The sequence below is a fragment of the Pan paniscus genome, chromosome 20 (genome assembly GCF_029289425.2).
Source record: "Pan paniscus chromosome 20, NHGRI_mPanPan1-v2.0_pri, whole genome shotgun sequence".
In the NCBI taxonomy this organism is placed as follows: domain Eukaryota; kingdom Metazoa; phylum Chordata; class Mammalia; order Primates; family Hominidae; genus Pan; species Pan paniscus.
The window spans coordinates 61,448,584-61,460,780 of record NC_073269.2 but is presented as its reverse complement, the minus strand read 5'-3'; the positions used below and the strand labels follow the sequence as shown (position 1 = coordinate 61,460,780).

General features: G+C 55.1%; 2 protein-coding genes across 3 annotated transcripts in view; one reads left to right on the top strand and one right to left on the bottom strand.

Annotated features, from left to right (window-relative positions):
• Positions 1-1,796: 1,796 nt before the first annotated feature.
• TMEM150B (transmembrane protein 150B) lies at positions 1,797-10,458 on the top strand. The gene is made up of 6 exons (XM_003807106.5): positions 1,797-2,212; positions 2,489-2,548; positions 2,648-2,715; positions 2,940-3,067; positions 6,135-6,315; positions 10,055-10,458. The coding sequence occupies exons 1-6, from the start codon at positions 2,145-2,147 to the stop codon at positions 10,249-10,251; spliced, it is 702 nt and encodes a 233-aa protein (XP_003807154.1). The 5' UTR covers positions 1,797-2,144; the 3' UTR covers positions 10,252-10,458.
• A 153-nt stretch (positions 10,459-10,611) lies between these two features.
• BRSK1 (BR serine/threonine kinase 1) overlaps positions 10,612-12,197 on the bottom strand; it is a 28,454-nt gene continuing 26,868 nt past the window's right edge. For both annotated transcript variants that reach the window (XM_034946835.4, XM_034946836.3), the window contains one exon: positions 10,612-11,199. In XM_034946835.4, coding sequence (XP_034802726.1) covers positions 11,042-11,199 — 158 coding nt within the window. In that variant the 3' untranslated portion in view covers positions 10,612-11,041. The remainder of the gene's footprint in view (positions 11,200-12,197) is intronic.

The following is a 12,197-nucleotide window of genomic DNA, read 5'->3' as shown; positions in this document are numbered from 1 at the left end:
ACCTTGGTCTCCCAAACTGCTGGGATTACAGGCGTGAGCTGCCGCGCCTGGCCGAGTCGTACACTTTAAAATGGCTAATGTTATGTGGATTTTATGTCCATTAAAAGACACGAGGTGGCATACTGAGAGAGGAGGTGGCTGGGACTTCTGTGTCTAAGGGAAGAGTTCTGGGGGCCTGGACTCCTGCATTTTGGGGAAGGAGGAAGGAGTTGGAGCTTGGACTCCTGGGTCCCCAAGGGTGGAGGCTCAGATCTGAGTCCAGGGGAGGATAGGGCTGAGAGTTTGGATGTTGAATACACAAAGCTGGAGGAAGGAAATTAGGGTCCCCCAAAGCTACGGTGCTGCCTGTGAGGTTCTAAGGAGACAGGACACGGTGGTTTGGGGATAGAGAGCCGTTAGGAAGTGGCAGTCAGACCAAAGGACCCAGGCAGTCCTGCAGCCTGGACTTTGCCTCTGCAGGATGTCTGCCTGAGCCCCACCCCGAATGCCAGCCCTTCTTCCCTGAGCTCACCCAGCCCCAGCTCCAGGACTGAGAGCCCCAGGAAGCTTGGAGAGGTGAGCATCCTGGGGAGGCCCTGGAGGCTGGGAGGTGCACGGAGGGGCTGGGAGGGCAGGGAGAAACTCCCCAAGCAGGAGAACATGTGAGCTAGGACTGAACACTGAAACAGGTGGAGAGATTGCTTGGAGTGGAGGACAGCTGGCCGATTAGATCAGACCCCCACCCGTGACGTCTGCCTGAGAGCCAATGGGGGCCCAGAGGCCGCAGCCACAATCTCATGCACCTGGGCCCTCCCCAAGGGGCTGGTTCTTCAGGTGTGAAGGGGAGGAGAGAGAAAGAGGAAAGCGAGAGGGGCCCAGCTTCAGCCCCTCTCATTCTCCTGCAGAGCCCAGCATGTGAGGCTTACCTGTCCCTGTCCCTGCTGGCTGGGCTATCTTGGGGTCTGGACCTCGTGAGTGTCAGAGGCAGGAGGGACTCCGGAGTCTAAGGAAGGAGGGCCTAGAGGTCTGACCCTGGGTCTGAGGGAGGAGGGGCTGAGGGACTGGACTCCTGGGTCCTGGGAAGAAGGAAGAGGCCATGACTCCAAATCCCTAAATACCAAGCCAGGAGGAGGTCAGAAGCTGAAGATGGCTGTTGGGAGAGAGAAGGAAAAGGGTCAGGCGGCAGGAGCAGTCTTTGTCTGGCTGGGGGAATTTTCGGATGGAGATGTCATCGCTGAAAGCTCCCTTCCCACCCATGCTCAGCCTGCCTGGGGAACTCCAGCAGTGAAAAGGAGAAGGGTGAGAGGCAGGAGAGTGGAGGGGAGGAGGCAGGGTTGTCAGTGCTCCATATCTCCCAGCCCAAAAACAGAAGCTGCACCCAGAGAGCAGGCGGACCTGAGGCCCTCACTCTTGGGTACCCGAGTAGGTAAGAGCTGGGAGGTTGGACATCAGGAGCTGGAGAAGAATATCTGTATTCTAGGAGGAACTGGGGCCCCGGAATTCTGGGTCTTCCAGGCTGGAGAGAGCTGGAGGCTCAGATTCCTGGTTCCTGGGGAGGGAAGGGCTGAGACTTTGGACGTTGAACCCACAAAGCTGGAGGAAGGAAGTTAGGGGCCCCTGAAGCTAAGGTGCTGCCTGCTAGGTTCTGAGGAGGGAGGACACGGCGGTTTGGAGGTAGAGAGCCCCTCAGGAAGTGTTGGTCAGACCCAAGACCCCAGGCAGCCCTCCAGCGCTCCAGCTGGGACTTTGCCTCTGCCTTGGCCTGTCTGAGCCCCATCCCGAATGCCAGCCCTTCTTCCCTAAGCTTACCCAGCCCCAGTCCCAGGACTGACAGCCCCAGGGATCTTGGAGAGGTGAGCATCTCCAGGAGGTCCTGGAGGCTGGGAGGTGCAAGGAGGGGCTGGGAGGACAGGGAGAAATTCCTCAAGCAGGAGAATGCGTGAGATAGGGTTGAACACTGCGGGATAGGTGGGGAAATTGCCTGGAAATGGAGAGCTGGCCAATTAGATCAGACCCCTACCGGTGACTTCTGCCTGAGAGCCAAGCGGGGCCTAGTGGTTGGGGCCACAATCTCATGCACCTGGGCCCTCCTTGAGGGCTGGTTCTTCAGGTGTGAGAGACAGGTGTCCAGCCTCAGCCCCGCTCCTTCACCTGCAGAGCCCGGCATGTGGGGCTACCTGTCGCTGATGCCTGTCTTCCTAGCTGTCTGGGCTATCTCTGGCGTCTGGATCGTGTGAGTGTCAGAGGCATGATGGACTCCTGGGTCTGAGGGTGGAGGGAGCTGGGGCCTGGATTTCTGGGTCTGAGGGAGGAAGGGGTTGGGGGCCTGGATCCCTGGATCTGAGGGAGGAGGAGCTGGAGGCCTGGACTCCTGGGTCTGAGGGAGGAGGGGCTGGGGGCCTGGACTCCTGGTCTGAGGGTGGAGGGGGCTAGAAGTCCTTCTTTGTTTGGTTAACAGAAGGAAAAGTTGTTGGCGAGAGTTGCCCACTCACTCTGATTTCCTCCGTAGTTTTGCCATTGCAGTGACCAACAGGACTGTGGACCTCAGTAAAGGCTTTCCCTACATCAGGTAATTCTGCCCGAGGGTAGGGATTTGGGGGTATCGCCGCTGCAGGAAAGTGGAGGCCCTAGCTTGGATTGCCCAGGATGACCCCTTTGTCTTCCCCAGCATCTGCGGATCCTTCCCCCCTCAGAGCTGCATCTTCAGCCAGGTGCTCAATATGGGAGCCGCTCTGGGTAAATATTGCCCAACCCTTTGGTTCAGTGCTCCCCAGCCCAGCCAAGCGAGTTCCGAAACTGCTCCTTTCTCAAACCCAGGAGTCCATGCCCCAGGCCCCTCTTTCCCCAAAATCCTGGAGTTTGCCACTTTCTCCCTCACCTTGCTCCCCTCGCTTCCCTCCCTGGGCCCCAGGAGTTCGGGGTGGGTCTCCCTCCCACTTCCTTCTCCCCTCTACTCCCAGCTGCGTGGATCTGCATTGTCCGTTACCACCAGCTCCGGGACTGGGGCGTCGGAAGGTGGCCTAACCAGCTGATCCTATGGACGGGTCTTCTCTGTGCCCTGGGCACCTCCGTGGTAGGCAATTTCCAGGTGAGACCCAGTTGGCGCCCAGGGTCTATCCCGGCCGGCGTCTGGAACTACAACTCCCAGCATGCCCGTGGCCATAGGCTTATTGTCTCGGGGGCTGGTTCCAGCCTGGCCCTCCTGGGACTTGTATTTTTCTTTGGCCAGTGGCCTTGGACCGGCTGGATTCCTTTGCTCTCTGAGTGGGGCACTACGAGCGAGGCTGTTTGTATGTAGGACTTCGTTGACTTCCAGGACGTTGGGATAATTTTCTGCCAGCCCCTCTCCCCAGCTTATTTAATGATGAAATTACTGGTCCAGGCGCAGTGGCTCATGCCTGTAATCCCAGCACTTTGGGAGGCAGAGGCAGGTGGATCGCCTGAGGTGAGGAGTTTGAGACCAGCCTGGCCAACCAACATGGTGAAACCCCGTCTCTCCTAAAATACAGAAAAATTAGCCGGGCGTGGTGGCAGGCGACTTAATCCCAGCTACTTGGGAGGCAGAGGCAGGAGAATCATTTGAACCTGGGAGGTGGAGGTTGCAGTGAGCTGAGATCGAGCCATTGCACTCAAACTTGGGGGATAAGAGTGAGACTTCTCTCAAAAAAAAAAAAAAAAAAAAAAGAAGATGATGAAATTACTGGCCGGGCTCTGTGGCTCACGGCTGTAATCCCAGCACTTTGGGAAGCCAAGGTAGGTGGATCACCTGAGGTCAGGAGTTGGAGACCAGCCTGGCCAACATGGTAAAACCCCATCTCTACTAAAAATACAAAAAATTAGCTAGGGGTGGTGGCAGGTGCCTGTAAGCCCAGCTACTCAGGAGACTGAGGCAGGAGAATCGCTTGAACCCGGGAGGCAGAGGTTGCATTGAGCCGAGACCATGCCATTGCACTCCAGCCTGGGCTGCACGAGCGAGACTCAGTCTCAAAAAAGAAAAGAAAAGAAAAAAAAAGAAATTAGTGAGGCTGGGCACAGTGGTTCATGCCTGTAATCCCAGGACTTTGGAGGCTGAGGCTTGAGCCCAGGAGTTCAAGACCAGCCTGGACAACATAGCAAGACTCTATCTCTACAAAAAATAAAGAATTAGCCAGGCATGGTGGCGTGAACCTGTAGTCCCAGCTACGCAGGAGGCTGAGGTGGGAAGATGGAGGATTGCTTGAGCCCAGGAGGTCGAGGCTGCAGTGAGCTGTGATTGTGCCACTGCACTCCAGCCTGGTGAACAGAGTGAGACCTTGTCTCCAAAAAGAAATGACTGAGATTTACTCATTCTTCATGTTAGGCACATTGATTGAGCATTTGGCAGCCATTGGCAGCAGGCTTTCCATTTTGTACATGACTTTGTTCCATCTCCATAAAGACTCTAGCTAGGTCACTCATTGCCCATGGACCACAGAGAATATATTTATATATATACATATATTGGAGATGGAGTCTTGCTCTGTCACCCAGGCTGGAGTGCAGTAGTGCGATCTTGGCTCACCGCAACCTCCGCCTGCCGGGTTCAAGCGATTCTCCTGCCTCAACCTACCAAATAGCTGAGACTACAGGCACCTGCCACCAGGCCTGGCTAAATTTTTTTTGTATTTTTAGTAGAGATGGGATTTCACCATATTGGCCAGGCTGGTCTTGAACTCCTGACCTCAAATGAACCACCCACCTCAGCCTCCCAAAGTGCTCCACAACTATTTATTTATTTATTTGAGACAGAGTCTTGCTCTGTGGCCCAGGCTGGAGTGCGGTGGTGAGATCTTGGCTTACTGCAACCTCCATCTCCCGGGTTCAAGTGATTCTCCTAACTTCAGCTTCCAGAGTAGCTGGGATTACAGGCGCTCACCACCACGCCCGGCTACTTTTTGCATTTTTAGTAGAGATAAGGTTTCACCATGTTGGCCACGCTGGTCTCAAACTCCTGACCTCAAGTGATCTGCCCACCTTGGCCTCCCTAAGTGTTGGGATTACAGGCATGAGCCACTGTGCCCAGCCCTCAACCTATTATTATTATCTTGCTCCTCTAAGGAATATTTTTAGACATTTCCCCCTGGTTATCCCCTCTTCCCATGAAATTTTAAGTATTTATTTTATTTATTTATTATTTGTTTATTTATTTTTGAGATGGGATCTTGCTCCGTTGCCCAGGCTGGTGTGCGATGGTGCCATCTCAGCTCACCACAACCTCTGCTTCCTGGGCTTAAGTAATCCTCCAGCCTCAGCCTCCTGAGTAGCTGGGATTACAGGCCTGAGCCACCATGACCGGCTAATATTTGTATTTTTTTTTTTCTTGAGATGGAGTCTCACTCTTGTTGCCCAGGCTGGAGTGCAATGGTGCGATCTTGGCTCACTGCAACCTCTGCCTCCTGGGTTCAAGTGATTCTCCTGCCTCAGCCTCCCAAGTAGCTGGGATTACAGGTGCCCGCCACCACGCCTAGCTAATTTTTTGTATTTTTAGTAGAGACAGGGTTTCACCATGTTGGCCAGGCTGGTCTCGAACTCCTGACCTCAAGTGATCTACCCGCCTTGGCCTCCCAAAGTGCTGAGATTACAGGTGTGAGCCACTATGCCCGGCAATATTTGTATTTTTTGTAGAGACGAGGTTTTGCCATGTTGCTCAGGTGGGTCTTGAACTCCTGAGCTCAAAGTGATCTGCCTGCTTCACCTTCCAAAGAGCTGGGATTACAGATGTGATCCACCGCACCAGGCCAAAATTTTAAGTATTTTAAAATTTTAATGGAATATGTGCTATGTATCCGTGAGTCACATACAATTGTAATATTTAAGAATTTTTCACCTGCAAGACCAATTTTTGGGGAAATGTCTATCCCCCGCCTTGAGAATGCAAGATTTATCCCACTCATATTTACTGAGCATCTACTATGTGCCCATCACTGTTCTAGGAATTGAGGCCACAGCAGTGAACAACAGATTTCAATGTCTGCTCTCGTGGAGCTGACAATAGCTGATGTGCTTAATAAGCCCATCACTGGGTATGAAAAGTTGGTGACCACTGTCTACTGCATTGGTGAAGGGCCCTGGCCCCTCTGGTGCCCCTTACCCTCCTTCCCAGAGTCTCCCTCCCAACTTCTCCCTTCTCCTCCCAGGAAAAGAACCAGCGGCCTACGCACTTGGCAGGGGCCTTCCTTGCCTTCATCTTGGGTAACGTCTACTTCTGGCTGCAGCTCCTCCTGTGGAGGCTGAAGAGGCTGCCCCAGCCCGGGGCTGCCTGGATTGGGCCACTCCGCCTGGGCCTCTGCAGCGTCTGCACCATCCTCATTGTGGCCAGTATCCTTCTTGTATCCGGGGTAGGGCTTGGAGGTGGCTCTTCACTGGAGTTGGTCTTCCTGCCTGGCTGTCTGTCACTGGGGACGTCTCTTCCTTTCTCTGGGCCTCACTCTTTGCACAGGATTATGGCTTTGTCGTCGAGAATGCCGACTTCGGGGTCAGGTTGCCCAGGTTGGAAGCCCCTGTCCTCCACACAGCAGCTGGGGGAAGCTTCTGCGGGCTGTTACTTCTCGGTGTCAATGGTTTCGTCATCCCTCAAATGTGGATAACGACAGGGCTGACCTCAGAGTTGTGGAGTGGATAGGATAATAGGCATACGGTGCTTAGATCTGTGCCTGGCACATAGTGAGTGACCAATAGACGCTGGAAGAATGATATACTAAGAACAGTCCCTTGAGGGCACCTGCTCTGTGCCAGGAATCATGGTGGTGGTTACGAGTGAAGACGGGTTCAGATAGGAAAAGTCTTTTGGCCAGGATGCGTGTGAGGTTCTGCAGTGGAGCTGGTGATAGGCTGCAGGTGGCTTGCACAGGCTCTGAGAGGCATTCTGTGAACTGCTCGTCCGAACTCCATGTCCTGTGATATCATGTGAGTAGCTTGAAATAGCCATCATGGGAGTATTTATACCACTGTAATTGGCAGATGCCACCAACCAGAGCCAGTTGTTAAACATTTACTAGCACACCACGTGATGCTTGACTCAATTCCAACTCATTTCTGAGCCATCCCCAGAACCCAGGCACTTTCCACCAGCACAGCGTACTTCTAGATGGGTCAGGTCACTCTCTGAGGCCTCAGTTTCCATATCCATAAAATGGATTTGCTTTTATCATCATGATATTTTTATTTATTTATTTTTGAGACAGAGTCTTGCTCTGTCGCCCAGGCTGAAGTACAGTGGCGTGATCTCAGCTCACTGCAACCTCCGCCTCCCGGGTTCAAGCGATTCTCCTGCCTCAGCCTTCCACGTAGCTGGGACTACAGGCACCTGCCAACCACACCTGGCTAATTTTTTTTTTTTTTTTTTGAGACGGAGTCTCGCTCTGTCACCTAGGCTGGAGTGAAGTGGCGTGATCTTGGCTCACTGTAAGCTCCGCCTCCCAGGTTCACGCCATTCTCCTGCCTCAGCCTCCCGAGTAGCTGGGACTACAGGCGCCAGTCACCATGCCCAACTAATTTTTTGTATTTTTAGTAGGGACAGGGTTTCACCATGTTAGCCAGGATGGTCTCGATCTCTTGACCTTGTGATGCGCCCACTTTGGCCTCCCAAAGTGCTGGGATTACAGGCGTGAGCCACCGTGCCTGGCCTTTTGTATTTGTAGTAGAGACGGGGTTTCATCATATTGGCCAGGCTGGTCTCGAACTCCTGACCTCATGATCCACCTGCCTTGGCCTCCCAAAGTTCTGGGATTACAGGCATGAGCCACCACGCCCGGCCTATTATTATTATTATTTTGTTATTATTATTTTTTGAGATGGAGTCTCACTCTGTCACCCAGGCTGGAGTGCAGTGGCATGATCTTGGCTCACTGCAACCCCCACCTCCCAGTTTCAAGCAATTCTTGTGCCTCAGCCTCCCAAGTAGCTGGGACTACAGGCATGCACCACCACACCTGGCTAATTTTTGTGTTTTTAGTAGAGATGGGGTTTCACCATGCTGGGCAGGCTGGTCTCGAACTCCTGACCTCAGGTGATCTGCCCGCCTCGGCCTCCCAAAGTGCTGGGATTACAGGTGTGGGCCACTGTGCCCAGCCTACAGTGATTAATTCTGATAGGTAGAGTGTAGAGTGAGAGAAAGGAGGGGCTGAAAACCCAGCCTTGGGGGGTCTTTCTCATTTGTGGGGAGGCCCAGAGTGTGCAGGCATTCAGAAGAGAGTACAGAGAAACCAGCTAAGGCCCTGTGTTGGTTGTATTAAGTGCATCCGTTTCTTGGAAATTTTCTCAGCAAAATGGAAATAGTGATTGTATTTCCTGGAGTGACAAAGTGTATCTTCACAAAATAGTTGAGAGGGCTGGCCCCTCAGCCCGGCCTATAGTGACTTGGGGTATGAGACCATCAGGTCTCCTTTGCAGGGGCCCTGATGGTGATCAGATCCAGCCCCAGATCTTCTGAACTAGCCCTGATGATCAGTTTAGCCACAGGGGCCTTCATTCTGTGGGACTCAGTAGTCTCTTGGGTGGGGTAGGTGGGGGAGGGAACCATAAAGACAGCTAGCTGAGTGTCATTAAGGGATGGACGTCTGTAAAGACGGGCTTGAGCCTGGCCAGATTCTGAGCCTGGCCTTGCAGAAGGAGCTGCTCGTGGGCTGGGAGGTTGAGGGCACACTGCAGGTACACACACCGAGCAGAAAGACCAGCCGAGGGAGGAGTGAGGCTGCTGGCAGGGCCAGGGCTGAGGATTCTCTAAAATAAGGGATCAGAGGCTTGGGTTTCTGCCTGGGGGTGATAGAGAGCCATAGGAAGTTTACGGTCAGGCATTGTGGCTCACGCCCATAATCCCAGCGCTTTGGGAGACTGAGGAGGGCGGATGACATGAGATCAGGAGTTCAAGACCTGTCTGGCCAACACGGTGAAACTCTATCTCTACTAAAAATACAAAAATTAGCCAGGTGTGGTGGCACACGCCTGTAGTCCCAGCTGCTCAGGAGGCTGAGGCACAAGAATCGCTTGAACCTGGGAGGCAGAGGTTGCAGTGAGCCGAGATCACGCCACTGCATTCCAGCCTGGGACACAGCGAGACTCTGTTTCAAAAAAAAAGACCAGGTCTCGCTCTGTTGCCCAGACTGGTATCGAACTCCTAGCCTCAGGCAATCCTCCCACCTTGGCCTCCCAAAGTGCTGGGATTGTAGGTGTGAGCCACCACTTCTCAGCCCCCTTAGAAATCCCTGAATGAATGGAATAAGCTGTCTGGGAGGGGTGAGGTGGTGAGCAGCTCCAGTGAGAGAAGTTCCAGAAAACAAGAGCTGTCTCTACTAGGCTGGAGCCTGGAGTCTGCAGGGGCTGGCAGAGCAGAAAAAGGTCTTAAGGAGCTAGTGGGGTGCGAGAACCAGAGGAGGGACGGGACAGACCAGGAGAGAAAGGCACAAGACATGAGGAGAGGGCTGGAGAGAGATGGGTAAGGCAGATAGGACAAGACTTGGGGTGACCAGCTGTCCAAGAAGGATGAAGAGAGGGCCGGGGGAGTGTCTGCTGGGGCACATGAGTGGATGGTGGAGTTGTCGTGGAGGAGGGGACACTCAGAGAAACAGATTTTACAGGGAAGAGATTAGGCTCTGGGAGTGAGCAGGAAGGGCCTGTAGGCCATGGGTAGTGGGGTGGATGTTCAGGAGAAAGTTGCAAAACACAGTCCGAGGCTGGCGGCAGGGAGGGAGGCATATTTAGGAAACCATGCATGTTTACAGGCAGGAGCAATGGCAGCTGGATGTCCTGGACAAGTAGGGAGGCAACCAGGCCCTTCCCTGGGTCAGGGAAGGGAGACGGAAACATTTCGGGATATTAGGAATGCAACAGTAACGGGGGTGCACGCAAAGGAAAGCATGTGCAAGCAGCTTGAGATGGAGACCGGCTGGAGAGCATCAGAGACCAAGGCGAGGCCCCGTCTGTGAGGAGCTACGGGGGAAGGGGAGAGCTGAGGATGGGGACACCCAGAGACGGCCTCCGCCCAGCGCGAGGCGGCACAGAGACCAGGCCGGGCTCCGCGTCTGTCACGGTAGCAGTGTGGCCCTTGACCCTGGGGCAGTGATCGTCCTCCACGCCTGCTCGCTGCGTAGCGTCTCTGCGGCCTGCGAGTGGGTCGTGGCCATGCTGCTGTTCGCGCTCTTCGGTCTCTTCGCCGTTGACTTCTCCGCCCTGGAGAGCTGCACCCTGTGTGTTCAGCCGTGGCCCAGCCTCAGCCCCCCGCCAGCCTCCCCCATCTCCCTGCCGGTCCAGCTGTAGCAGGCACCCTGACCCGGGCCTTGCCCTCACCAGTGAAGCAGGAAAGATGGGGCCAATCCCAGTGCCCCGCACCCAGCAAGATGAGCCGCTGGGGATCTCTCCAACCAGCTGGGGCTGCCGCTGACTGACCTGTAGCCGGAGGACCTGTGTGCCGGCGCGGAGGGCCTCTGAACAGCTGGTGGCAGCCGGCATCCCCGTCCCCGCCTTCGGGCCCTGCCCCTGCAACTGGGCACCCAGGAATCGAGAGGCCAAGGCCAGCCAGCTGTCCCTGATCAAGGCTATTTATTATTATTATCTTTTTTTTTTTTTTTTTTTTTTTTTTTGCCGCCGGCGGAATCAGAGACACGGACGCAGGCAGGATCACGCGAAACCAGAATTCCTTCCGGAGAGCAAATCCGTACAGAAGGTCGTGGGGGGAGGACCAGGGGAGGAGGGGCCCGGGAAGAGGGGGTTGGGGGACGACACAGGGACAGAGGGCCCTGTCCGGATCTGCTAAGCCACCCCAACCAGCTCCCGTCCCTCCCCCACCCCACCCCGCAGAGAGATTGATCAATAAATAAAATAATAAATTAATCAATAAATAAAATAGAAACAGCTCCCCCGCCCCCTGTTCCCCTAGAACCACCCCCAGTTGGGCACGGCCTGCGGAGCCCCATCCCTGCAGGGCAAGGCCGGTTTTTGTGTCCACCCCCCTCCCGACATGTTCCTTGGGCCTTATTTACAGATTCACAGTTGGGGGGCAGGGAAGGGGGGTGGAGGGGGGGTCCCCTCCCTCCCCGGCCCCGTGGGGTCAGGGCAGAGGGGTCCCGTTGGTGGCCAGGAGCTTCTTGTCCTTGGGGGGGCCTCGGCGGGGAGAGCTGCTCAGCTCTGGGTCTGGGCGGCCAGGTGGGGGCTGCAGGCTTCGGGGTGGGGCACCAGCAGGCCGGGTCTGGGCCCCGTTCTTCTCGTCTGCAAGGGAGGAAGAGGTTTTTCGTGGGTTCCGCAGCCCAGGGTTGGGGTTCCCATTACCAGGGGATGGGGGCAGAGTCTCCTCATCAGTCGGTCTCAGTAACCCCGAGGCTCTAGCTCCAATCCCTGATAAGGCCCAGTCCGTCCACCACCTGGCCTTGAATTGGTTACTTGGAGGACACACCCCAAGTGACAAGGCCTGGCTCCCCTAGGACGGGGGCTGCACCCTATGCCCCCTGCAACCCTGGGGCCAGGTTAGTCCAAGGGGGCCTGGGTCGGGCCTGACTTTAGGAGGCTCTCAGATTCTGGTTATGATACTGTTCGCTAGGAAACAGCCTGCCAGGACGGTGCTCAACGTTCACAGCAAGAGGGCCCCCCCGACTCTCTCCTACCCTGGTTGTTAGGGAGAAATGTTCCATGGAACTGGGCTCAAGGGAGCCTACTGGTGGAGGGGGGGTGTCTCAGGCCCCTCATGCTGGGCCAGCCTGACTCAGGTCACTCTCTCCTGGGTCCTGAGGCCACCTCCTCTTGGGGACTGAGGTGGAAACACTGGTTGCTGGGTGGTCTCCAGCAATTTCCATGGGGCCTAGGATGTTACCTGAGGTCCCGTGGCGGAGACCTCGTTTTTCTTTTAAGAGAAACTGAGTGGGCCAGGCGCAGTGGCTCATGCCTGTAATCCCAGCATTTTGGGAGGCCGAGGCAGGCAGATCACTTGAGGTCAGGAGTTTGAGACCAGCCTGGCCAACATGGTGAAACCCCATCTCTACTAAAAATACAAAAATTAGCCGGGTGTGGTGGCACGCACCTGTAATCCCAGCTACTCGAGAGGCTGAGGCGGGAGAATCATTTGAAACCCGGGAGGTGGAAGTTGCAGTGAGCTGAGATCGCGCCACTGCACTCCAGCCTGGCCGACAGAGCGAGATTCTGTCTCAAAAAAAAAAAAAAAAAACTGGGGGGCTTGTCACAGCAACCACGGTGACTCGGAGGCCTGCACCCCC